The sequence below is a fragment of the Taudactylus pleione genome, unplaced genomic scaffold (assembly GCF_031769625.1).
Source record: "Taudactylus pleione unplaced genomic scaffold, aTauple2 ptg000184l, whole genome shotgun sequence".
NCBI classification, from domain to species: domain Eukaryota; kingdom Metazoa; phylum Chordata; class Amphibia; order Anura; family Myobatrachidae; genus Taudactylus; species Taudactylus pleione.
The window spans coordinates 4934724-4959294 of record NW_028284586.1 but is presented as its reverse complement, the minus strand read 5'-3'; the positions used below and the strand labels follow the sequence as shown (position 1 = coordinate 4959294).

The following is a 24571-nucleotide window of genomic DNA, read 5'->3' as shown; positions in this document are numbered from 1 at the left end:
TGTTGTAGTACTAACTAGACCTCAGCACCCACTTGTTACTGTTGTAGTACTAACTAGGCCTCAGCACCCACTTGATACTGTTGTAGTACTAACTAGGCCTCAGCACCCACTTGTTACTGTTGTAGTACTAACTAGACCTCAGCAAGCACTTGATACTGTTGTAGTACTAACTAGGCCTCAGCACCCACTTGTTACTGTTGTAGTACTAACTAGACCTCAGCACTCACTTGATACTGTTGTAGTACTAACTAGGCCTCAGCAAGCACTTGATACTGTTGTAGTACTAATTAGGCCTCAGCACCCACTTGATACTGTTGTAGTACTAACTAGGTCTCAGCACCCACTTGATACTGTTGTAGTACTAACTAGGTCTCAGCACCGACTTGTTACTGTTGTAGTACTAACTAGGCCTCAGCACCCACTTTTTACTTTTGCAGTACTAACTAGGCCTCAGCACTCACTTTGACTTGGGGTAGTACTAACTAGGCCTCAGCACCCACTTGTTACTATTGTAGTACTAACTAGCCTTCAGCACTCGCTTGATACGGTTGTAGTACTAACTAGGCCTCAGCACTCGCTTGATACTGTTGTAGTACTAACTAGGCCTCAGCACCCACTTCTTACTGCCATAGTACTAACTGGCCTCAGCACCCACTTTTTACTGTTGTAGTACTAACTAGGCCTCAGCACTCACTTGATACTGTTGTAGACCTTCTTGGCTAAAAATAATCGTACTATTGCTTTTCATATGATTTATTTATCTAGCACCAATTAATTATGTAACACTGAGCAAATAAGAATTTATTGAGGGCTCTATTGGGGAGGACACTAGAGCACATGGAGGCCTAGCAATCCAAGGCAATGCAAACCACTGTGATACATTCCTGTTCATGCAGTTCCCTTAAAACCAGTTGCAGCTCATTACATCTCTGGCAGGGGGTGTCTGTAATTGTGTTCATGCCAAGGAACACAATCCCGCGCATGGGCACAATTTAGCAAATTGGCTGGTTTCAAGAAACTGCATCAGCTGCAGCCCCTAGAAGTTTGTCAAAATTCCCATAATAGCAGGGGGAGTGGCTTCCCATGGGAAGCGCTCACTCCTATCACAGTCTGGACTGGTAGTCCCAGGGGGAAGAAGACCCCTCCCCCTGGGACTGCCTGTTCGACTGTGATTATGAATATAGAATGTGTGAATTGCCTCATCATATTAGATTGTCCCCACATTTACCTTAACATCTACATGCATTATGATGTTTACAAAAAAAGTCATAACTGGAGATGCCACAGTGCAAATTTACATTCTTAACCACTTAACTGGTGCAAGATACGACTGTAGCCAGCTGGGGTTTTACTGACTTGTTCGCATCCTGTGCCATCTTCCTCCAATACCCCCCGCCCCGGGGTGTAAAGAGGAAATTCATTCTGCACAGTGCAGAACAGTTTTCCTCCTTCTCATCCACGCACTAACATTAATATAGCGGTCTATGACCACAGACATCACTGACAAAAGTGCCAAAGTACTGACCTCTTCACAGGAACTGTTATTAGACACTTGGGTGTTATTACTGTGTCAATATTACAATATTTTTGATTTTGACTGGTTGGGCCTAACAACAGTTCCTGTGCAGAGGTCAGTACAAACAATGTTCAAACCCTGAGGTGCTTCTCTTTTGCAGTTAAGAGTCTAGTGATGTCATAATGTGATGTCTTTAGGGATTTCCTCCTAGCAGACAAGTCTATCCCTTGCTCAGGAAAATGTAATTATCTATCCTATGCAAGGGAAATTGCTATTTCAATCACTATTAAAACTAGGTTGTACAAATATTAGGTACAGTACAGGTAATATTGACCCAGCATATGCCGAGTGACAGTCATCTTAACCCCAATACTTACCTATGTCGGCGATACAAGGTCTCTCCTGGTCTGTCCTGTCTCTGTCGTGGCATTGATAGCCTTTGTGTCAGGGATGGGAGAGGGGCTCAATTCCAGGACACGCTTTAGCAGATTGGAGAACTGCATGAAGATTTCAGGGTAATTTTATTTCTACTACTTAAATGAACAATGCAAATAAATATGGAAGGGTGTATATTTACTGATTTTGTCTTTTTCCCTTCAAATGCCTGTAGATTTATATATGTGTATGAATATATATATATATATATATATATATATATATATACACACATATATACACACACACACACACACACACACACACACACACACACACATATATATATATACACACACACATACATACACAATTTTGCAGATCCGAGTCGGATCCAAGCAAGCTCGGAGTTTCCCACCTGACTCGAAACCGAGGCAAAACCATAGAGTCGGAAATCTCGCGGTTCGCGATCAATGTAGTATATAGGGACCACGCGGCGGACGCCATTTCACTCCGGCTGTGGAGACTGAACAGGGAGGGTGGGTAGTGTAGGGCTGGGAGAATGGTGCTGTGTGCTGTGCTGTCTGCTGTGTGCTGGGCTGGTGCTGCAGTGCTGATCCATTCTGGGCTGGTGCTCTGCTGTCTGCTGTGTCCTGCGCTGGTGCTGCAGTGCTGATCCATTCTGGGCTGGTGCTCTGCTGTCTGCTGTGTCCATCTGGGCTGGTGCAGAATACATCTGGGCTGGTGCTGCGTCTATCTGTGTGTCTTTTAGTGTAATATTTTTCTGTGTGTGTTTGCGCGCGAGCGTGTTAGGCTTAACCGCACAAGATCCAGCCAGCAACGCAAGTTGCGACTTAGTGCTGCCCGACTCCAGTCGTGATAAATCGCTGCTCTGGGCCCAAGTTCTGGAGCATAAAAAAAATTAAAAATCAATTGTCTTTTTTTTGTCTAATAATTTTGTGTGTGCGCACGACTGCACGTGTGTGAACTTTTGTAACCCCACCTTGGCTACACTACTGGTGCTTGTGATACTGCTTCAAGACTGAAAATATGGAGGGCTGTCACATGACAGGAGAGCAAGGCCAAGAACCACATGTTGTAGCTGCCGCCAGCAGTGCAAGGCCGTTAACTTCCTCGTCCTCTATGAAGACCATGCCCCAGGGCTTAAGTCACGCCATCGATATGGTAAAGCAAGTTTTACTGAAGTTAAGAAAAAAAAATTGAAAAGATATTTGCCTTTAGATAAACAAAAAAATTGGCAATATGCCATTCACTACACGAAGTGGCAAGGAAAGGATAAGGCTTTAGCCTTTCTTTATGAAGACTGCCGATTCTGATAGCCCTTCTGCTTGTAGTAGTAGTAGTGGTGGTGGTCCAATTAAAAATGTGAAAGTTGTTAAGACAGCTCCGGAATAACCAACTGTGTGCCCTGAGAAATCGAAATCACAAATCCCAGAGGAGAGTGCAAGTGTATCCGCGGTTGCCATGTGCGAGCCACACCTAAATAGTGTACGGGAGGATCCTCCAAGTTCCAACATTTATGTGCCCTCTGTAAATGTAGGGAAAGGCAGTCAACATCTTGCAGATGTAGTCATTGAGGATGCTTCTGTAGAATTGCACATGGTGGAGGAGGATATTTGGTAGTTGAAGGCGCTAAGGATGATGAGGATGTTGATGATGAAGATGTTGGTGATGAGGATGTTGATGCCGAGGATGTCCTTTGTGTAAGTAAGGCAACAGCTTTTGCCCATGGATTGAAAAAGCCAAAGCCCACTGTTGTCATACCGTGGCAAAAGACAAAAAAATTTACTTCTCACGTGTGGAATTATTTCCACCCAGATCCGGAAAACAGTTGTCAAGCCATATGTGACCGTTGCCATGCAAGAGTGAGTAGAGGGAGGGACCTAAACCACCTAGGAACCTCCTCCTTGTTACGTCACATGGAGCGCATTCATCAAATATCAAAGTGTTTGGCGCCAAGTTCCAAAACTCAAAAAGTAACAAGTCCTGTATCACCAACCTGCTCGCTCTCTGTGAGATCCAAGCGCCTTCAATCTCCAACAGGAACACCTGCATCATCAACATCCTCATTCGTCATCGGGAGTAGTCCTGCTGCATCCAATGTTGGTATTCGAAGTATGATTGACTCCTCTCCCATCAGTGATTCCTCAGAAGGATCCTTGATGACTACGCCTGTTGCTGCTGCTGTTGCTGTGAGTCTATCTTCATCCCAGAAGGGGACCAGGAGGAAGACTACTTGTAGTGTATCCTCCAAAAAACAATTAACTGTCAAACAATCATTTGCAAGGTCAACCAAGTATGACAGCAATCACACAGTTGCACAGCGGATTACTGACGCCATAACAGCTATGCTGGTATTAGATGTGCGTCCAGTATCTGCCATTACCGCAGTGGGGTTTCAACAGTTAATTGAGGTCATGTGTCCTCGCTACCAGATCCCTTCTAGAGTCCACTTCGCTAGAACAGCAATTCCAAATCTTTACAAGAATATTATAAAAAAAAACAAAAAAACGTATTAATGTCCTCAGAAATGCCGTTGTCCACATATCAGTGGTCAAGTGGACAGTGGGGACAAGTGGGACAGGGCAAACTAAGGATTACATGACTGACAGCCCACTGGGTAGGTGTATTGCCTACAACAGCAACAGAAGCAGCAACATCTACCAAAAGACAGCTGATACAGAGGCAGGCTACTCTTTATATAACTGGTTTCATTAAGAGGCATACCGCTGAGAACCTCTTAGAAAAACTCAGGGAAATCAATGCTAAATGGCTTACCCCACTTGGACTCTCCTTGGGATTTGTGATTTCGGACAATGCCACCAATATTGTGAGAGCATTAAATCTGGGCGAATTCCAACACGTCCCATGTTTTGCTCACACAATTCATTTGGTGATGCAACGTCTTTTCAAAACTGACACGTTCATGCAGGAGATGCTCTCCGTGCCCCACAAAATATCCGGACATTTTAGACATTCGGCGACCGCTTGTTGAAGATTGCATGACCAGCAGGTACTGTTAAATTTGCCATTCCATAAGCTGAAGTAAGAGGTAGTAACTCGGTGGAATTCTACCCTCTATATGCTTCAGCGGATGGAGGAACAGCAAAAGGCCATCCTGGCCTATGCAATGGACTATGAAAAAGGCCGTGGAGGGGGAATGCACCTTACTCAAGCGCATTGGAGAATAATTTCCGTGTTGTGCAAGGTTCTCAAACCCTTTGAACTTGCCACATGTGAAGTTAGTTCAGACACTGCCAGCTTGAGTCAGGTCATTCCCTTCATCAGACTTTTGCAAAAACAGCTGGAGAAACTGAAGGAGGAGGTGAAACGGAGCAATTGCACAATGTATGTCAGACTGGTGGATCAAGCCCTTGATTCACTTCACCAGGATCCAAGAGTCGTCAATCTATTGAAATCTGAAAAATATATTTTGGCGACCATTCTGGATCCTAGGTTTAAGTCCTACCTTGTGAGTTTTTTTTCCAACAAACCGAAATCTAAAACTGTGCAAAGAGATGTTGGTAAAAAAAATTGTCAGCTGCAGCTGCACGTGAAACACCATCATCTCCTCCTTCAGTTTCTGCAGCTGCCAGGAAAAGACTCAATTTTCCTTACAGAGTGCCTGCTGGTCATGCAGATCGTTCACCAAAAAATGACATCTGGTCAGGCCTGAGAGAACTGCCTACTAGTGACATGTCTTCTACTGTGACTATGTGTGATACGGTCTCCATTCACAGAATGGTGGAGGACTATTTCAGAGATAATAGGCATGTCAGACAGTCCCTTTCAGTACTGGCAGGATAAAGAGGCATTTTGGAGGCCCATACACAAATTGGCTTTGCATTGCTTAAGTTGCCCACCCTCCAGTGTGTACTCTGAAAGAGTTTTCAGTGCAGCTGGCAACCTTGTCAGTGATCGGTGTAGGAGGTTACTTCCTCAAAATGTGGAAAAGATGATGTTCATTAAAATGAATTACAAATTCCACGAGGAAGACCTCTACCAACAATTACATCAAAAAATTACAGAGGCGCCTATGGTAGATTCCAGCGGGATGAATTAATATTGTGTTAAGAAGAGGATGTACACACTGATGGGGATGACAAGAACGACGACAACTAGGAATGTAAAGCCAGTTTGTGTATGAGATCATTTTAATTTCCATGTCCATATCACATTGGCAGCTTGTTTTATGGGGGTCCAAACAAACCAATCATTTCAGCCACAATTTGTATACAACATAAGGATGGGTGGGAGGGCCCAAGGACTATTCCATCTTGCATCTTTTTCCTTTCAATTATGGGCTGGTTGGGGCATTGCTGCCTGACATTTTAAGTTAATGTTATGGTTGGTTTAGGAACCAATGATTTGTTTTTAAATTCATTTATTATCAATTTTACAGCCAGGGGCTAAACCAATGAATTTATTTTTATTAATTATTCAGCCAGGGGCTGCACCCAATTGTTTTTTACTTTTTTTAAATAAAATTATTATTATTCATTCAGCCCGAGGCTGCACCAATTAATTGTTTTTTAATGAATTTATTATCAATTCAGTGAATTTCTTTTTATTAATTATTCAGCCAAGGGCCGCACCCAATGAATTGTTTTTTACTTTTTTTATTAATTTATTATCAATTTGACAGCCAGGGGCTGCACCAACTATCAATTCTTCAATCCTCAAGGGTATCCCAACCATCATCTTTGCACAGTCCTCAACTCTATTAATGATAAGATTGAAGGGTACGTGAGCTCCTTGGTTGTGTGTGTGTGTGTGTGTGTGTGTGTGTGTGTGTGTGTGTGTGTGTGTGTGTGCGCGCATTGGTGGGGAGAGGGAGGAGGGAGAAAAACGGGGGGAGGTTGGGGGGAGCAGATGGCTGTGTGTTGTGGTGGATGTGTTGTGGTAGAACAGAGATACTTGAGGTTGGATGGATGGTGGAAGAAACAAATAAGTTTATTTGTATCTGTGTGTGCACATAGAGGGTGGTAGTTGCTCAGTAGGAGGCACAGTGCTCCTGGAAGATAAATGTCTCTTAGATGGTTCATGGCAGCACACACTGCCCAGTTGTTGGTGATTTGGGGTGACAGGGCGTAACCACAGTGTGGGGAGTAGGGTCAACCCTTTCAGGGGGCTCCTTGACATGCGGTCCTGACTACTGCATGCTTCCCTGCTGGACCTATGGTAGACAGACTTCTGAACTGGGATGCCCTGTTTGATGTGATCAGGGGTGCTCCCACTTTGCGGCGTCCCGTACTGGTGAGGAGAATGGGTGTTGACCTACCGGTAGGTGACCTGGTCCGTTGGTGTGGGATCAGTTCTTCTCAAAGTCTGGTATAATGCCGCGGTGGGGGGCGTGCACTGTGAGTGGGGACCAGTGTCCGGTTAAGCGCCGTTGCTGCCGTTCAGGTGCCCGGATTGGGGCAGATGTAGATGCAGGTGGGTTCAAGATGGGTAGGTGTCTGGGGGTCTCCAATGCGTTTCAGCACAGGTGCCTTCTTCAACTCTATTAATAATTATATCAAGCAGTTTTGAGCCAGCAAGCTGGCTCAAAACTTTTTGGCCCTTTAACTAGATGAAAAATCAATATTGTGAGCTGTGAGGTGGTTAAAATTGACTGGAAACGAGTGGAAATAAATGTTCTTAAGGTTATTAATACTGTACGAACAAAAGAAGGCCCAGTTTGTGATTTTAGCTGTTTTTTTTTTAAGAAAAAAATCCAGATCCAAAACCAAAAACACGAAAACAAAACACGGAGGTGAGGTTTTGGGAAAACCAATCCAGATCCAAAACCAGGGGAGATCCAGATCCAAAACCAGGGCAGATCCAGATCCAAAACCAAAAACACGAAAACAAAACACGGAGGTGAGGTTTTGGGAAAACCAATCCAGATCCAAAACCAGGGGAGATCCAGATCCAAAACCAAAACATGGGGGTCGGCGCACATCCCTAATATATATGTATACACACATACACACAGTCAGTCTAGGGGTAAATAGATGCCCAGGTGCCTCCAGCAATGAGAAGATGATGCAGCAGTGGATGGCTGCAGTACTCACGGGACTTATGTAGGTATATTAAAAAAAACAGGACAACCTGCTGCTTGAAAACGTTTCAGTTACTTTTAATAACACCCACACAAAGCCCTTACTTCAAGCTGTGATTATCGCTCTCTGATTTTCATGCACTGATCTGGCTGCTGTGTCTCTGACTATTCTCCTACTTAAGCTCTAGTATCCAGGCAAGGGAAAACAGCCTGTGCTTTGACCATGCTATTACGCTGCTGTGCTTTTAGTTAATTCCTGCTGTGCATGGCGTTTATTTCTATATTCAATATCTTTCTTCAGGACTACCTGTTCTGTCTACTCTATACCTGCCATTTAGAACGTCTGACCGCTGTGCTCTACCTATATGGGTTCTCCCTGATTCCAATTTAGGTTGCTTATATGCCATATTAACGTGACACAGCCACAGTAACATCAACTGATTCCCATATTCCATTCCATCTCTATTACACTGTAAATTAATTTTAAAACGCGCACTTCAACTGAGTTTGACAGCTATACAGCATATTATCTGTTCCATATGAACAAATTCACTCTACAAAGTAATTACTCTGCCAGATCGCAAAAGAAAAACAAATTGCACAGAAACCAATTACGATATTACAACGCAGAATATAATATAAATACATTTTATTGGAGGGACATACCCAAGACTTATGGTGAAGCATGTGACAGTAAATTGTGCGTGTCATTTGAAGATAACTTGTAATCTTTTAGTAAAAAGCCTTTAGTGCATGCACAAATCAGTCTGTTCATGTTACACTGCACATGGGGAAAACCATATCAAAAAGTGAATCATTGTTGAGTTTTCCTTGTGATATATATATATATATTCTTTAAATCGGTCTTAAAAACTTGAATTTATAAAGGAAAAAGTGAACAGTGAAGCTAAACCAAGGTGAACATAAACATAAGTAGGAGAAACCAGTCATTGAACCAGATACATCTTTAAAGAGTGAATGCAAGAAAAAGGCCAGAGTTACAGGAATGACATATAATGTATTTTCTAGTCATTATTACAGCGGTCCTTTGTAGCTTCTCTAGTAGAACGAAAATCTCCGGACTGTGAGCATGGCTGAGAGTGTTCTGAAACTTTCAATGACAACCTGAAATATTAAAGGAAAAATATAGATGTTATCAATTCATGTACAACTAAAAACTCTAAATAAAAAAAACCCAGAAAAATCCAGGACTTATAAGGATAATAGACCTTCCATAAGAACTGTGTGACCTATTTCTCTTGAGAATGTTAATTTCTCTTCTTCTTGCTCTTTCCACATATGACAGATGGAGAACCCTTGGTGAGACGATGACGAAGTAATGACACCCTGATCTACAGAATATGTAGCGGAGCATGGTAATATGTAAACCTCAGGTGAAAATGGGTACAATACACACAAGCGATTAACCCCTTCAACTCACACCACTTATACCTTGTTTTGTACAGAGAACTTTGGGCCTGATTCAGAGCCGTTTGCTATTTGCGGTCGTTCGTTCAAAAACAAGGGGTTGTTATTCAAATGATCCGTACGCACATTGCAGTCTGTTCACACCTCTAAGTCTGAACGAACGAGCAAAACATACGCTCGTTTATTTGTTAAAAACGCCCCCTGGCCGCTCGCACCATACGTCATGTCCGCTATTTATTAGATTAATCGAGTACATCGACCAGCGTATGAACTGCTCGCTATTCTTGTGGTTGGTGTTTGCTACCACAAATTTGCGAGCAGTTCTGGCTCTAAAATAACCCAGTGACGTGGTCAATGACGCTGCTGTTTTAAATATACACACCCATAAAACGCCCGTTTTGACCTTTAAGCACGCCTGCGTACGGATCTCCACTCCCCATTTTCAAGCACCTTCCCCTGTTACCACCCACATACGCCTCATTCTGTCACTCAAAATAGCAGGCACTCGCTATATAGCGTACAAACGATTTTCGGCCGCACTGACTGGTTCGCGCATGCGTACTAAAAACCGTACGCATGCGCAGATGTGCAAACATCGCTCGGAACGAGCGTACAGCCGCTAATGAGCGGCTCTGAATGAGGGCCTTTGCTCCATCTAACTTGTCAAATACAGTTAAATAAAAAAATGGCCAAAAAAATTATATTTATTGAATTTCAAGAAAGTGAACTACAGTAAAAAAACAAATGTGATTATTTTTTATTTAATTTTTGTTTATTAACGCCACAAAGAAATACTTTCTAATTTTTGCTTTGGCTGTAATCCACGTTTTCAAAATAGCAAATAGCAGGATTCTATGCAGAGGTTTCCATACCAAAACCTGCAGTTAAAAATGCATTTTCATTTTCGTCTCAATTTACAGTGCCTTGCAAAAGTATTCACCCCCTTGGCTTTTTACCTTTTATGTTACATTACAACCTGTAATTATTATTTTTTTTATCTGAAATTTATGCGATGGATCTGCACAAAATAGTCTAATTTTGTGAAGTGAAATGAGAAATTATATATATTATATATATAAAGAATCTTTATAAATAAAATTCTGAAAATTGGAATGTGCATATGTAATCACCCCCTTTACTATGAAGCCCATCAAAAGTTCTGGTGCAACCAATTACCATCAGAAGTCACATAATTAGAGAAATGAAGTCCACCTGTGTAAAATCTAAGTGTCACATTATCTGTTAGTATAAACACACCTTTTCTGAAAGGTCCCAGAGACTGCAACACCACTAAGCAAGAGGTATCACACCATGAAGACCAAGGAGCTCTCCAAACAAGTCAGGGACAAAGTTGTTGAGAAGTACAATTCTGGGTTGGGTTATAAAAAATATCCAAATCTTTGATGATCCCCCAGAGCACCATCAAATCTATCATCACCAAATGGAAAGAACATGGTACCACAACAAACCTGCCAAGAGAGGGCCGCCCACCAAAACTCACAGACTGGGCTAGGAGGGCATTACTCAGAGAGGCAGCACAGAGACCAAAGGTAATCCTGAAGGAGCTGCAGAGTTCCACAGCAGAGACTGGTGTATCTGTGCATTTGACCACAATAAGCCGTACACTCCATAGAGCTGGGCTTTATGGAAGAGTGGCCAGAAAAAAAACATTACTCAGTGATAAAAATAAGAAGACATGATTTGAGTTTGCCAAAAGGCATATGGGCAACTGCCCAAATGTATGGAGGAAGGTGCTCTGGTCAGATGAGACCAAAATTGAACTTTTCGGCCACCAAGGAAAACGCTATGTCTGGCGCAAACCCAACACATCCCATCACCCCAAGAACACCATCCCCACAGTGAAACATTGTGGTGGCAGCATCAAGCTGTGAGGATGTTATTCAGCAGCAGGGACTGGGAAACTGATTTGAGTAGAGAGAAAGATGGATGGTGCTAAATACAGGGATATTCTTGAGCAAAACCCGTTTCAGTCTGCCAGTGATTTGAGACTGGGACAGAGGTTAACCTTCTAGCAGGACAATGACCCGAAGCATACTGCTAACGCAACACTCGAGTGGTTTAAGGGGAAACATTTAAATGTGTTGGAATGGCCTAGTCAAAGCCCAGATCTCAATCCAATTGAGAATCTGTGGTCAGACTTGAAGATTGCTGTTCACAAGTGGAAGCCATCCAACATGAAGGAGCTGGAGCAGTTTTGCCTTGAGGAATGGGCAAAAATCCCAGGGGCAAGATGTGGCAAGCTCATAGAGACTTATCCAAAGAGACTTGCAGCTGTAATTGCCCCAAATGGTGGCTCGGCAAAGTACTGACTTTAGGGGGTGAATAGGTATGCACGCTGAAGTTTTCTGTTATGTTGTCCTAAATGTTGTTTGATTCACAATATAAAAAACACACAACTTCACAGTTGTAGGCATGTTCTATGAATGAAATGATGCACACCTTCAAACAATCCATTTTAACTCCAGGTTATGAGGCAACAAAACATGAAAATGCAAAGGGGGGTGAATACTTTTGCAAGGCACTGTAAATGCTTACTAGGTGTAGTAATAATATAGTAGTCTATTAAGGCCTAATGCATTAAATGAGAGGGTCCATTTTAATTTGACACAAATGGCAGATATCTGGGGATTAGATCCCTATCCATGGGATGTTTTTTTCTTTATAATGTTTTAGTCTTTGATAGAGGGGAGACCTAAGTGATCACAAGTCAAAGAGTTGCCCCCATGTGTGTGTTTGGGGGCAGTATGGTATAACACACTGAGCCACCCCCATCTATGGAACATGTCATTTTTATGTAGATCAGAGTATTATTGTCTAGTGATCACAGGTGATCCACCAGACAAGAGCTGGTGAGTGGTCACATCATTTGAAGAGGGAACTCTCTTCTTTAAAATGTGGGTGTATCTTAATTATTGGAAGCCAGTAGTATGGGGTTAATGTCTGGTGATTAGCTTTTATAGGGCACTTGGTTTGAAAGAAGAGATTCTCTTCAATCAGATGAGGGTGCTCCCATCTTTCTAGGGGCCATTATGGGGAAAATATAGGGGACTCAAATTATTTTCCCATTCTAAAGCTTTTTTTTTTAATTATGTTGCACATGTCCACATTGATATCACTTCCTGCTTCTCCTCCGCGGCCACCCACAATCCCCAAAGGTCATCAGGACCAGTGGGGAGAAGGTCATTTCATTTTTATTGTCCCCTGCCAGTGGGAACAACAAGTTGGACTCGTTCTCCGCATATACCTTAAAAATTGCTGATGGTGAGCCTTACTCTTTCTCCATAGCAAATGAGTTAAACTATACCTAATTTTTGCTTCCAAAAAATGTATTTCTTTATATATGCAGTATTTACATTTACCAGTGCTTTCTCCTGAATTATTTCAGAATTCTATCTCCTTCTGGTCTGATATCTACTGTAGCTTTACGGCATGGCTGCCAACATGAACCCGAGCATACACTGTGCGGGGATTCGGTATGAATTACCGCCAGACGCAAGTATTTACTAACCTAACCTGCCCCCCCTAACCCTCCGTAGGGGTGCCTAACCCTACCCTTCCCCCCCAGTGCCTAAACCTAACCCCCCCTTCCCCGCCGCCTAAACCTAAGTCCCCCGGCGGGGTGCCTAACCCTAAGTCCCCTCCGAGGGTGCCTAACCCTCCCCCTAGCCTAACCCTAAGCTCCCGTGGGGGGTGCCTAACCCCAAGTCCCCCCCGCGTGCGGCTGTCCGCAGCGGCGCCCGGCATCACTTCGATCGGGATGCCGGGTGCCGGTCTCCCGGCGTTGGTAAAATGATAGGCGTCTAGATTTAGACGCCTGTCATTTAACTCTCGCTGGGATAAAGCAGTCGGGAAGCCGGCCGTTGGGCTTACGTCCGCCGGCTTCCCGACTGCATACCCTGTGCGGTACTGTCTAGGTGGAGGTTGATGCAATATAATCCCAATCATGACATCTGAACTAGGTTATAATGTAATTTTTTTTTTGCACTCTAAATACTATATTCAATACATTTTTATTTAAGGAAAAACTGGTGTGAATAAAAAGATTGTACTGTACATTTGAGATTTAGTATAAAACAGGCATTGTCATGTATAAATATTTAATACCTGGAACTGTTCTGATAGACTAGGGAGAGTTGGATACTGCTTTATATACAAACCCATTCATAGGCTATCAACCTGTGTCTAATTATAAATGAGATATATAAGAATATACTCTGCAGTTTATAGTTTGGTTATTTTTCAGCGCTTGTATAGTAGCTGTGTACAGTATGAAACATTTTTACCTTATGATAATGTATAATTTTTATAGTTATATGGATGTATGCATGTTCAAAATGGTTTAACCCAGAGGTTCCCAAACTCTGTCCCCGAGGCACCCTAGCGGTCCAGGTCATACTTATCCCCCTCCTTCCAGGAGGGAGCTAAATGAGGCTTCTCTGCGGGGGGCGTGGTAGAAGGGGGCGTGATGCGGCGATGATGTAGTATTAGGGGTGGGGGAGTTACCGCGCAATCGTGTCATTGTGGCCCCGCCCCCTCTTCACAATGTCGAGATTAATGGCACTGTGAAGCAGGGGGCGGGGCCACGATTCAATGCAAATTGCATCACTGCCCCCCCACTGCGGGGCTGTATGTATTGGGATGGGGGGTATCGGGGAGATGCGAAGGGTTGCAGGGTGATGATGGCGGCCGGGAGATTTGCCTACTTTTCCGGGAGGGCCGGGAGATTTGACTACTTTCGGGAGACTCCCGGTCATCCCAGCTGGGGAGTAGGCTTGCATGGTCCAGGTTTTTAAGGATAACCATGCTTGGGCACAGGTAACTTACTTAGTACCTCAGTCTTTTGATTTAACCATTTATGAATATCCTTAAAACCTGGACCGTTGCCTTAAGGACAGAGGCCCTCAATCAGAGGCGCTCGCAAGAAGCGAGCGCTCGTTCTGAATGAGGACGGCCGCTTATTTTTTTTAATGCGGCCTCCTGGTCGCTAGTTAAGCTGTGGGTTACCACCCACACCTTTAGCGACCGACCAGGGTGATGGTCGCGATGGTCAAGGCCATCGCGACCATCGGGGCTTGCGACGAGACCCTAAGGTTGGGTCTTGGCAACCGCAAGCCCCAGGGACCGTCCTGCTCTGATCAAGCAGGAAGCTCCACCACTGACATCACTGCTGATGTCAGTGCGGCCGCCCACAAAATGGCAGGCTTTCCGTCAGGAACACCTCCGTTTGTGCAGCCACCGCCCCGCCTACAAAACGGGGCGAGCTGTCGATCAAAATCGACAGCCGCCCATTTTGTAGTGAGCTCCGGAGCGAGAGAATTTCTCTCTCGCTACAGGACTTGCGTGCGCAGGGCCTTAACATCGACCCGGTTGTGAGCGCTCAGCGCTTGCGACCGGGTCTGAATGAGACCCAGAGTTTGGGAACCAATGGTTTAACCTATTTCCAAACGTCCGAAAAACTGTCAGCTTTTATGTAATAATTAACAGGAAAATTAAAAGCACCTTGATTGAAGCTTTAGTTAAAGCATACGAAGCATTAATGAAGCATGTGAATCCTTCCATGCAGTGGTGAAATGCAGGCAGGATGAGGTTTAGCAGACTGTGAATCTGTGCGTCTCACAGACAGACCTACATCACCAGCTGGAAAGCCAGCATTGAGAACCTCCATCCATATATTGAATCTTACCTTGAGAACACGTAACATGCTTTTAGAGGAAGAATTTATATCATGTATACAAATACAAAGTCAGTTAAATAAAAATTCAAAACAATTAAAATGATTTATTTATCAAATCAGAGCAAATTACTGGCAACTTGCTTGTTTATAATACACCGAGATGTCTGTACACTTACAGATTGAAGAGAAAGTGGAGCACATTTGTTATATAAAGTGCTGGCGGCCATGTAAACAGAGGCAGCTGGCGAATATTTTATTGCCAACATTGTGGAGCAAACAGCATCATCCTTAATAAATTGTAAATGGGCACAGAAGTATTTTATATGCAATACTTGTACATACATGATATGCCAAGGTGAAAAAGCAGCAGCGTAATGAATAGAACAGACTATTTGATCAGGTGATAAACAACAAGGACGGAGTATTATTATTACGTTACATAAATGCTCTGCTTTCCCATTCATTATTTGGCTCTTGCTTTGCTTCCATCGATGGTTCTTGTTTAGATAAAGTTTGAGAGGTGCTACACTGTATGCCCAACATTCACATACAGTCAGGTGCATAAATATTGGGACATTGACAGAATTTTCATATTTTGGCCTCTATTCACCACCACAATGGCTTTGAAATGAAACAAACAAGATGTGCTTTAACTGCAGACTTCCAGATTTAATTTGAGGGTAATTACATCCAAATCAGGAGAACGGTGTAGGAATTACAACGGTTTCTATATGTGCCTCCCACTATTTAAGGGGCCAAAAGTAATGGGACAAACTAAACAATCCTAAATCTAACTTTCACTTTTTAATACTTTGTTGCAAATCCTTTGCAGGCAATTACAGCCTGAAGTCTGGAACGCATAGACATCACCAGACGCTGGGTTTCATCCCTGGTGATGCTCTGCCAGGCCTCTACTGCAAATGTCTTCAGTTCCTGCTTGTTCTTGGGGCATTTTCCCTTCACTTTTGTCTTCATCAAGTGAAATGCATGCTCAATCGGATTCAGGTCAGGGGATTGACTTGGCCATTGCATAATATTCCACTTTTTAGCCTTTAAAAATCTCTTTGGTTGCTTTTGGAGTATGCTTCGGGTCAATGTCCATCTGCACTGTGAAGCGCCGTCCAATGAGTTCTGAAGCATTTGACTGAATATGAGCATATAATATTGCCTGAAACACTTCAGAATTCATTCTGCTGCTTTTGTCAGCAGTCACATCATCAATAAATACAAGGGAACCAGTTCCATTGGCAGCCATACATGCCCACGCCATGACACTACCACCACCATGCTTCAATGATGAGGTCGTATGTTTTGGATCATGAGCAGTTCCTTTCCTTCTCCAAACTCTTCTCTTCCCATCACTATGGTACAAGTTGATCTTTGTGTCATCTGTCCATAGGAAGTTGTTCCAGAACTGCAATGGCTTTTTTAGATGTTGTTTGGCAAACTCTAATCTGGTCTTCCTGTTTTTGTGGCTCACCAATGGTTTACATCTTGTGGTGAACCCTCTATATTCACTCTTGTGAAGTCTTCTCTTGATTGTTGACTTTGACACATATACACCTACCTCCTGGACAGTGTTCTTGATTTGGCCAACTGTTGTGAAGGGGTTTTTCTTCACCAGGGTAATTATTCTTCTGTCATCCACCACAGTTGTTTTCCGTGGTCTTCCGGGTCTTTTGGTGTTGCTGAGCTCTCCGGTGCATTCTTTCTTTTTAAGAATGTTCCAAACAGTTGATTTGGCCACACCTAATGTTTTTGCTATCTCTCTGATGGGTTTGATTTGATTTTTCAGCCTAGTGATGGCTTGCTTCACTGATAGTGACAGCTCGTTGGATCTCATATTGAGAGTCGACAGCAACTAATTCCAAATGCAAATTTCACACCTAGAATCAACTCCAGACCTTTTGCCTGCTTAATTGATAATGAAATAATGAGGGAATAGCCCACACCTGTCCATGAAATAGCTTTTGAGTTGATAGTCCCATTACTTTTGGCCCCTTAAAAAGTGGGAGGCACATATAGAAACCATTGTAATTCCTACACCGTTCACCTGATTTGGATGTAATTACCCTCAAATTAAATCTAAAAGTCTGCAGTTAAAGCACATCTTGTTTGTTTCATTTCAAAGCCATTGTGGTGGTGAATAGAGGCCAAAATATGAAAATTCTGTCAATGTCCCAATATTTATGCACCTGACTGTAGATGTATGCAATATGCTCCATGTACTATCACTTACAACAAAACAGCCCAGGGAGCACTGCAAACAACTATAGACAAGACCATAGAGAGCACGGCGCAACATAGAGAGCATTGCAAATAGATGGACCTCATCACCAATTACTGATGTGTGCACCATTTTAAAAAGGAGAATAAACACTGCAGATCCAGCACAAAGTGGTAAAAAAAACAAAAGTTACCTGAACATTAGTGATATCAGAGTATGAAGCATAACATTCCTGAGAGGATTCTGGGCATGGTATGTGGTTCAACTCATTCTGGAGTGAAACTGGAGACATTTATGTTCAAGGATATTAGAACATGGTAAGCCCATTTCACTTCAGAATGAGGGAAGTGAATCCAACATAGGACATGGATGGAGGAGAGAGGGAGAAACCTCTTCAAACAAATTTCAGGAGATACAAATGGATCCTGACCAGTCAAAAACATAAAATAATTAAATCTTGAAACAGAAAGGAAAACTCTGGGTCCATCCATTGTGTTGAGGACATTTAATAAACTGACCATGCTCTACAGAGGGAATGGTTAAGTTAGACAGGAGCAAATATTAAAAGAAAAAAGGTGTTGCTGAGGACACATCTTGAACATGTCAGCTGTTAGGTGGAGCTTAAGCCCACTTGTGATGATTGTCTCTTACTTATGCCTAGGGAGGGGACAGAACATTAACTTTGATAAATAGATGTGTCCTCAGTCGTCTTTGCTGCAGACACGCCAAACAGCCCGTTAGACTCTATCGGCATCTTTTTTTTTGCCGAAAATGCGTCTAAGTCGCAATGCGATGCGGCTGGTACGCACCAAACAACTGTGCTGATTAATTTGCTATGTGACACTTGTATATCTGTGTGCGACTGAGTCTTTCAATCAGCACGAGAAGTGTAGGGATGGGCATCGGAAGCCCGGATCGAATAGTTGCCGGGCTTCTGACATCAAATCTTGCTGCACACCCGCAACCATCAAATTTCCGGTATTCAATGGGAAAAGTACATCCATCGAATGGGAAACATCCCTAGAGAAGTGCTACCATGAAGCAGCCAAAGCTCTTTTCCCATGCCAGGTTCTGTTTACAGACTCAGTTGCACACAGATATACAAGTGTCACATATCAAATTATTCAGCACAGTCTCGTGGAACGTCCTAGTCACATCACATTGCAACTTAGATGCATTTTGCGGCAGAAAAAGACGCCTGACACTAGCAGAGCTGCATGGGACCTGGCGGCTCACTCAAGCTAGGCATATCTCGCTGTATGGCATATTGAGGCTAGATGAGCAAGGACACATCCGTAAGTGCTTTGTATGCTGGGTTATAAATCAAAGACTGAATTGTGCTGTTTAAAGATGGCTGCCATACTGGTGACATACCCTAAAAAGCTTTCCCCCACTCCCATATCATGTGTAGACACTGGATTAATATTTCCTTACTCATTTCCTTTTTATGAGGGTGTTTCCACACTTATGGACCACCCTGTATAATACATTTGATAGGTTTGTCTGTAGTCATAACCTCTGTCTGTGTCACAGTAGAACTAAAATCTTCCTATGTAGATCAAAATGCTAATAAACTGAGGTAAAGTATCAAATGAAAATACATGAAACCAAGGATATACTTAGTAAGTAACAGATATCAATTCTATTAAATAAAATACAACATACTGTATTACACAATTATGTATTATAAACAGTATGCAGTCGGGAAGCCGGCGGACCTTATCCTGACAGCCGGCTTCCCGACTGTCATATCCCGGCAAGGGTCTAAAGACAGGCGTCGCTATGCCGACGCCTGTCATTAGACATACGCCGGGAGCCCGAAGCCCGGCATCTCGTTCGAAGAGACGCCGGGCACTGAGCGCAGATAGCCGGGGGGGGGGTAGGTTTAGGGTTAGGCACCCCCCCGGGAGGTTAGATTTAGGCTAGGGGAAGGGGGGTTAGGTTTACGCACTTAGAGGAGGGATTAGGTTAGGCACCCCTAAGGGAGGGTTAGGGGGTAGAATTAGGTTAGCTAATACTTACCTGAGGACTATCGGGATTTCCACTGCTGCTGGGATGCTGGTGTCGGGATTCCAACCGCCGGACGCATAATCATACCGATTCCTTATAAACAAAACCGCTCTATGGAAGTGTATTGGATGAAATAATAATATTCCTCAGTTAATCTTATATATTCATTGGTCGGTTTGTCTGTCTGGTTATGCATTTGGACACCCCTGCACAGATTGGGATGAAAGCAACATGAGGTGGTCCAGTTGGATCCTGGCCAGGTTTTAGGGGGGTTAGGGTCCCAGTCAGACCTCCTGTTTGTGTACGCTGGGTAGAACTTTGACCTGGGGAGCCTGTTATGAGCCTTCCACTGGTTGGATTTGGATGAAAACTTCACAGAGGGGTGGCAATCGGTCTTGGATGCCTGGCAATTGGTCTGGGATACCTAACTTAAGAACTTGAAGATTGGGTCCCGGTTGGACCTCCTGTTTGTGTACGTTGGGTAGAACTTTGACCAGGGGAGCCTGTTCTGGGCCTTCTCCTGGATGGATTTGGATGAAAACTTTACAGAGGGGTGGCACCTGGTCTGGGATGCCTAACTTCATAACTTGAAGATTTAAACCTGGGCAATACCGGGTACTTCAGCTAGTATTTAATGAAAACCAAAGTATTTTGATATTTTATCCTTAAAAATTACATTACCAATCTCTGTAGATGATGAAAAAACAAACAACAAAAACTTGCATTGCCTTTTCCATAACATTCTGTAGGCTCAGAAAGAATAATATTCATTCATTAGCATGTAGAGGGGTAAAAGAAATGTTTACTCTCTGAAAGGATGATCCGGTAACATTTCAAAAATGTTGATACCACAATGTCGACATTAGATTGTCAACATGGCTCAACACGTCCACAGACACTAAGTTGACATCAGTGGTAGGCATTAGGATTAGGGGATAGACCCTGGAGCCGTTGCAGCTGCCAGGACCAGGTAAGTGACCACTGGGCCACAAATCTATCATATCAACATGTCATTGGTGTAGACATGATGGATGTTGACAGGATATACACCTGAAAGGTTTCTTTAAAAAGAAAATAGCAACTTTGACATTAAGCTGGCTGTACTGAGAACAGATACATAGGTTCTCACAAAGTGCGAAATATGACAATGGACTCCCGACAGTGAAAGTAAATAGAGACAGGAGTATTTATTTTACAAGCCATATTTTCCCTCTAGAATACAGGTCTGCCATAAGAGTACGGCTCACTACTGCGCAGAGATACACAGTTCCCCTCTGTGCTATAAAGCTTCACAGTGTGAGCGGCTTTGACAAGCTAGTATCACATTAAATGGGAAATAACATCATGTTACAAATTAAACAGTGAACAAATAAATTTTGCCTGGATACAACATATAGGTGGGTGTCTGAGTTTGTAAAACAATTAATGTGTTCAGCAAGCGGATTAGAGGGAGAGGACTGAGGTTATAAATGGATATCAGGGGAAAGAATGAAAAATAAACAAGACTTTTTTTGCATAGATACCTCTGTATACTGAGTATCTGCGTTACTGTAAATCAATTAAAGCTTATCTACACATTTCAGCTTTGCCTCTGCGTGAAAAATTATGACAATTAAAAGGCGCTTTTCACCTTCAAGGCTTTAATTACTTCAGCTTACACAGGCTCTCCTGCAGCTCTAATTAAATCACTGCTTCTTCTATTATCACTTCCTTCTGTGCTTCTCAGCAATATTTCACATCATCCAAAAGAGATGTTTATTGTATTTGCTCTGGTAAAATATTAGTTCTGCTCTATGCATTGGATACATCCATTAATAAAGAGCAGTTCTGTCAATGGAAATAAAAAGCTCTTGTTGGTCTTCTAAAGAAATGGCTGAAAAGCACAGAATGAAGATAGAAAAAAAAATTATGAGGCACATGGCAATCACTATGGGTTGCAACTGTGTGTCTGGATTGTCCAGCCAAAGCATATTAGGTGCATACTCAGCCTACTATCACTTTAGTACCACCACTCTCAAAAATGTATATTCTTCTCCCACAATACTGATTATATTAATCTCATCTGTGCCTTAATCATTTAAGTGAAGAAACATTGGAGTTGCCTTTACTATGTGTGGCAATGCCCTACAGGGCATTCAGGGGCTGAAGCTGATGCAGTCCCTAGAAGCCGGCACTGTGCACATGCGCTGGTCCCTGGCAGATCCATTCAGCAGGTGATGGGACTCCGGCCGGCTGGACCAGCAGCAGTGGCAGCCCTCCTCATGCAAGAGGGTAGGAGCCGCTGCTGGTGTAGGTGAGCGGTGTTGGCCCCACTGTACACAGGGACCAGTGTACACTGCACACCCTGCTCCCATTATAGGTACTGACACAAAATTAAGCCAATTGAGAAAATAGATCTATACAAAAAATAAAAATCAGTCATACAAATAGACAACTTGTTTTCACGCCAGTCAATGTACGGAAGCACGAAACACCCTTATAATACACAATTCTATTTTTTTTTTGGTTCACATAATCCCAGGTGAATGATATCACTGAAGGAATACATACTGTACATACTAGTCTACTTTTTTCAACTCCACTCAGGGAACTCTCACAGGAAAGTACCAAGAGGCAAGTTTGGGGGCGTGATAAAGTGACTCATAATTATGGCAGTACCTCTGTGGTTTATTGCTGCTTTTCTATTCATTGGGGCCATGATCACGCAATTTGCAGTGAATTGCTTTATCGAAGCCCGATCATTTTAGTAGGGAAGTGGAAGGGATACAAGAAGGTGGCCTACTTCCTGGGAGTCTAGAAGAACTCCCCAAAATGTATGAGTCTCTCGGACATTCCAGGAGAGTAGGCAAGTATGGACTAATACCAGCATATATAAGGAGGTGCACTAACTTCTCTCTATCAGGTGTTGAAGATAATGAATAGTTTTGATATGTAGCGTAATAAAAAATGATAACTCAATTGGCGCTGTCAGGGGAGAAATGAGAGCAGCTGTTTATGGAAGGTGTCCACCTCCGGGATCAAGACTATAGAAAATTGGAGTATACTAAATCAGCGCTAGGACATTTTAAACTTAAATGACACAAACAGTTAGGTCCATATATATTTGTATACTGACACAATATTTGTTATGTTCCAGTGATTAAACTAACTGCATTCTTTTGACAAAATAGAAGGAACTAGGGGCCTGATTCAGACCCGGTCGCAAGGCTGCGTTCGCAAGCAGCCGTCAAAGTATGCAAATCCCGCGATCGCTAGCAAGACATTAGCACGCCCACTATGTTTTGCCGTGCGATCGTGGTATGAAATTAGATGCCCACCAGCCTGACACAAGATGCCCACTTTCCCTTAGTAACAAACGTCATCTCCAGGAAGTGTATTAAACAATCGGTAACATCGGCTGATATCGGACCCATACGCAGCACTTGTAGATGACCATACCCTACTGCAAGCACTGCGAGTGCTGCTGTGTGTAATTCAGCCATGTGACGTGTATGCCGATGATGCGTCTTAATTATGCACGCCCCTGAAACAGCGTTCAGACACACAGACATGCCTGCGTTCGCACCACCACACCCCCATTACCAACGACCACCCCCTGTCACCACCCACAAATGGCACATTCTGTCACTCATGCTTGCGGAGCGTCTGTGTACTGGATGCGAACGCAGGCTGGTTCGTGCACTGCGTCTTGTTCACATGCGCAATTTGCAAAAATCGTCAGGCTGTGTGCGAACATAGCCTTGCGACCGGGTCTGAATCGGGCCCTAAGATCAACCTATACCAGAATGATAGGAAGAAAAAGTATGGAGAAGGCTTGAAATGGCTCATGATACAAAGCATACCACATCGGGGAAAGTTTACTAAGCAGCGGGTTCTTAACCCCGGCGGTTTGGACATGGTTTTTCTATCCGCAGATTCTATCCGCAGATTCACTAAGTCCAAAGCCGCTGCAAAACCACCTATAAAACAAATTTTAGCATAGAATAGAAGAGGGCTGTCATTTAGAAACTGCCGCCAAACCTCTGGGGTTTGGAACCCAACGTGAAACCACCACCAAACCGCTGGGGTGGTGTTTAGAAACCGCCGCTTAGTAAATTTTGCCCATCATCTGTAAAACATGGTGGAGGCAGTGTGATGGCATGGGCATGCATGGCTTCCAATGGCAGTGGCTCACTAGTGTTTATTGATGGTGACAGAAAACTGCCTGCGTGCAGCTTTGCAATTGCGATCCTTGCTGAATCAGGCCCAATGACCCAATACATACTGTGAAAGCAACCCAGGAGTTTAAGGTAAAGAAGTGGAATAATCTGCAATGGCCGAGTCAATCATCTGATCTTAACTGGATCACTTGCTGAAGACAAAACTAAAAGGCAGAGAGATTCACAAACAAACAATAACTGAAGACAGCTACAGCAAATGCCTGGCAAGGGATAACAAAGGAGGAAACCCAGCATTTGGTGATGTCCATGGGTTCCAGACTTCAGACTGTCATTGCCTGCAATGTTTTCTCAACAAAGTATAAAAAAAAAAATGTACATTATTTCTGATTATGTTAATTTGTCCAATTGCATCTCCATTGTTTATCTTCAACTCCATTGTTGTGGCATACTGAGCCAAAATGATGAAAATTGTGTCAGTGTCCAAATAAATGTGTGCCTAAGCTGGCTATGCGGTCAGGAAGCAGACGTTTGAAATGCCGACCGCCGGCTTCCCGACTGTGAAATCCCGGCATGGGACTAATGATAGGCGTCGAAATACTGACGCCTATCATTATCCACCCGCCGAAATCCCGACGCCCGGCATACCGAACAAAGGTAAGCCGGGCGTCAGGAGCGGACAGCCACGGGCGGAGGGGGGGGGTTTAGGGGCTCACGGGGGGAGTTTAGGGCTAGGCACCCCCCCGGGAGGGTTAGGTTCAGGGTGCGGGGGAGTTAAGGTTAGGCACCCCTTGGGGGGAGGTTCAAGTTAGACACTAGGGGTGTTAGGGTTAAGCACCCCTAAAGGAGGGTTAGGGGAGGGAAAGCGTTAGGGATAGTTAATATACTTACCCTGCTTCTCTATCCCTGCAGCCTGCATGTGTCCCCTCAGTTCCCCAGTTTGTTTCACTTACTCTTTGCTGGAGGGCTACAGGCAAGTCTGTTCACTTGTTCAGTTACTTTGTGGGGGCACTAAAAGGGTATGTGTTTGATGGGCATTGCAGGAGCAGGAGTTGTGGTCTGATGGCATGTTGGGAGGACTGGGGGGACCTGAAGGGGC

At 43.5% G+C, this 24571-nt stretch overlaps 1 protein-coding gene across 4 annotated transcripts in view; it reads right to left on the bottom strand.

Moving 5' to 3' along the window:
* Positions 1 to 8589: 8589 nt before the first annotated feature.
* Positions 8590 to 24571, bottom strand: part of LDAF1 (lipid droplet assembly factor 1) — a 115785-nt gene continuing 99803 nt past the window's right edge. For all 4 annotated transcript variants that reach the window (XM_088476163.1, XM_088476161.1, XM_088476164.1 and 1 more), the window contains exon 5: positions 8590 to 9080. In XM_088476163.1, the coding sequence (XP_088332289.1) occupies positions 8981 to 9080 (100 nt within the window). In that variant the 3' untranslated portion in view covers positions 8590 to 8980. The remainder of the gene's footprint in view (positions 9081 to 24571) is intronic.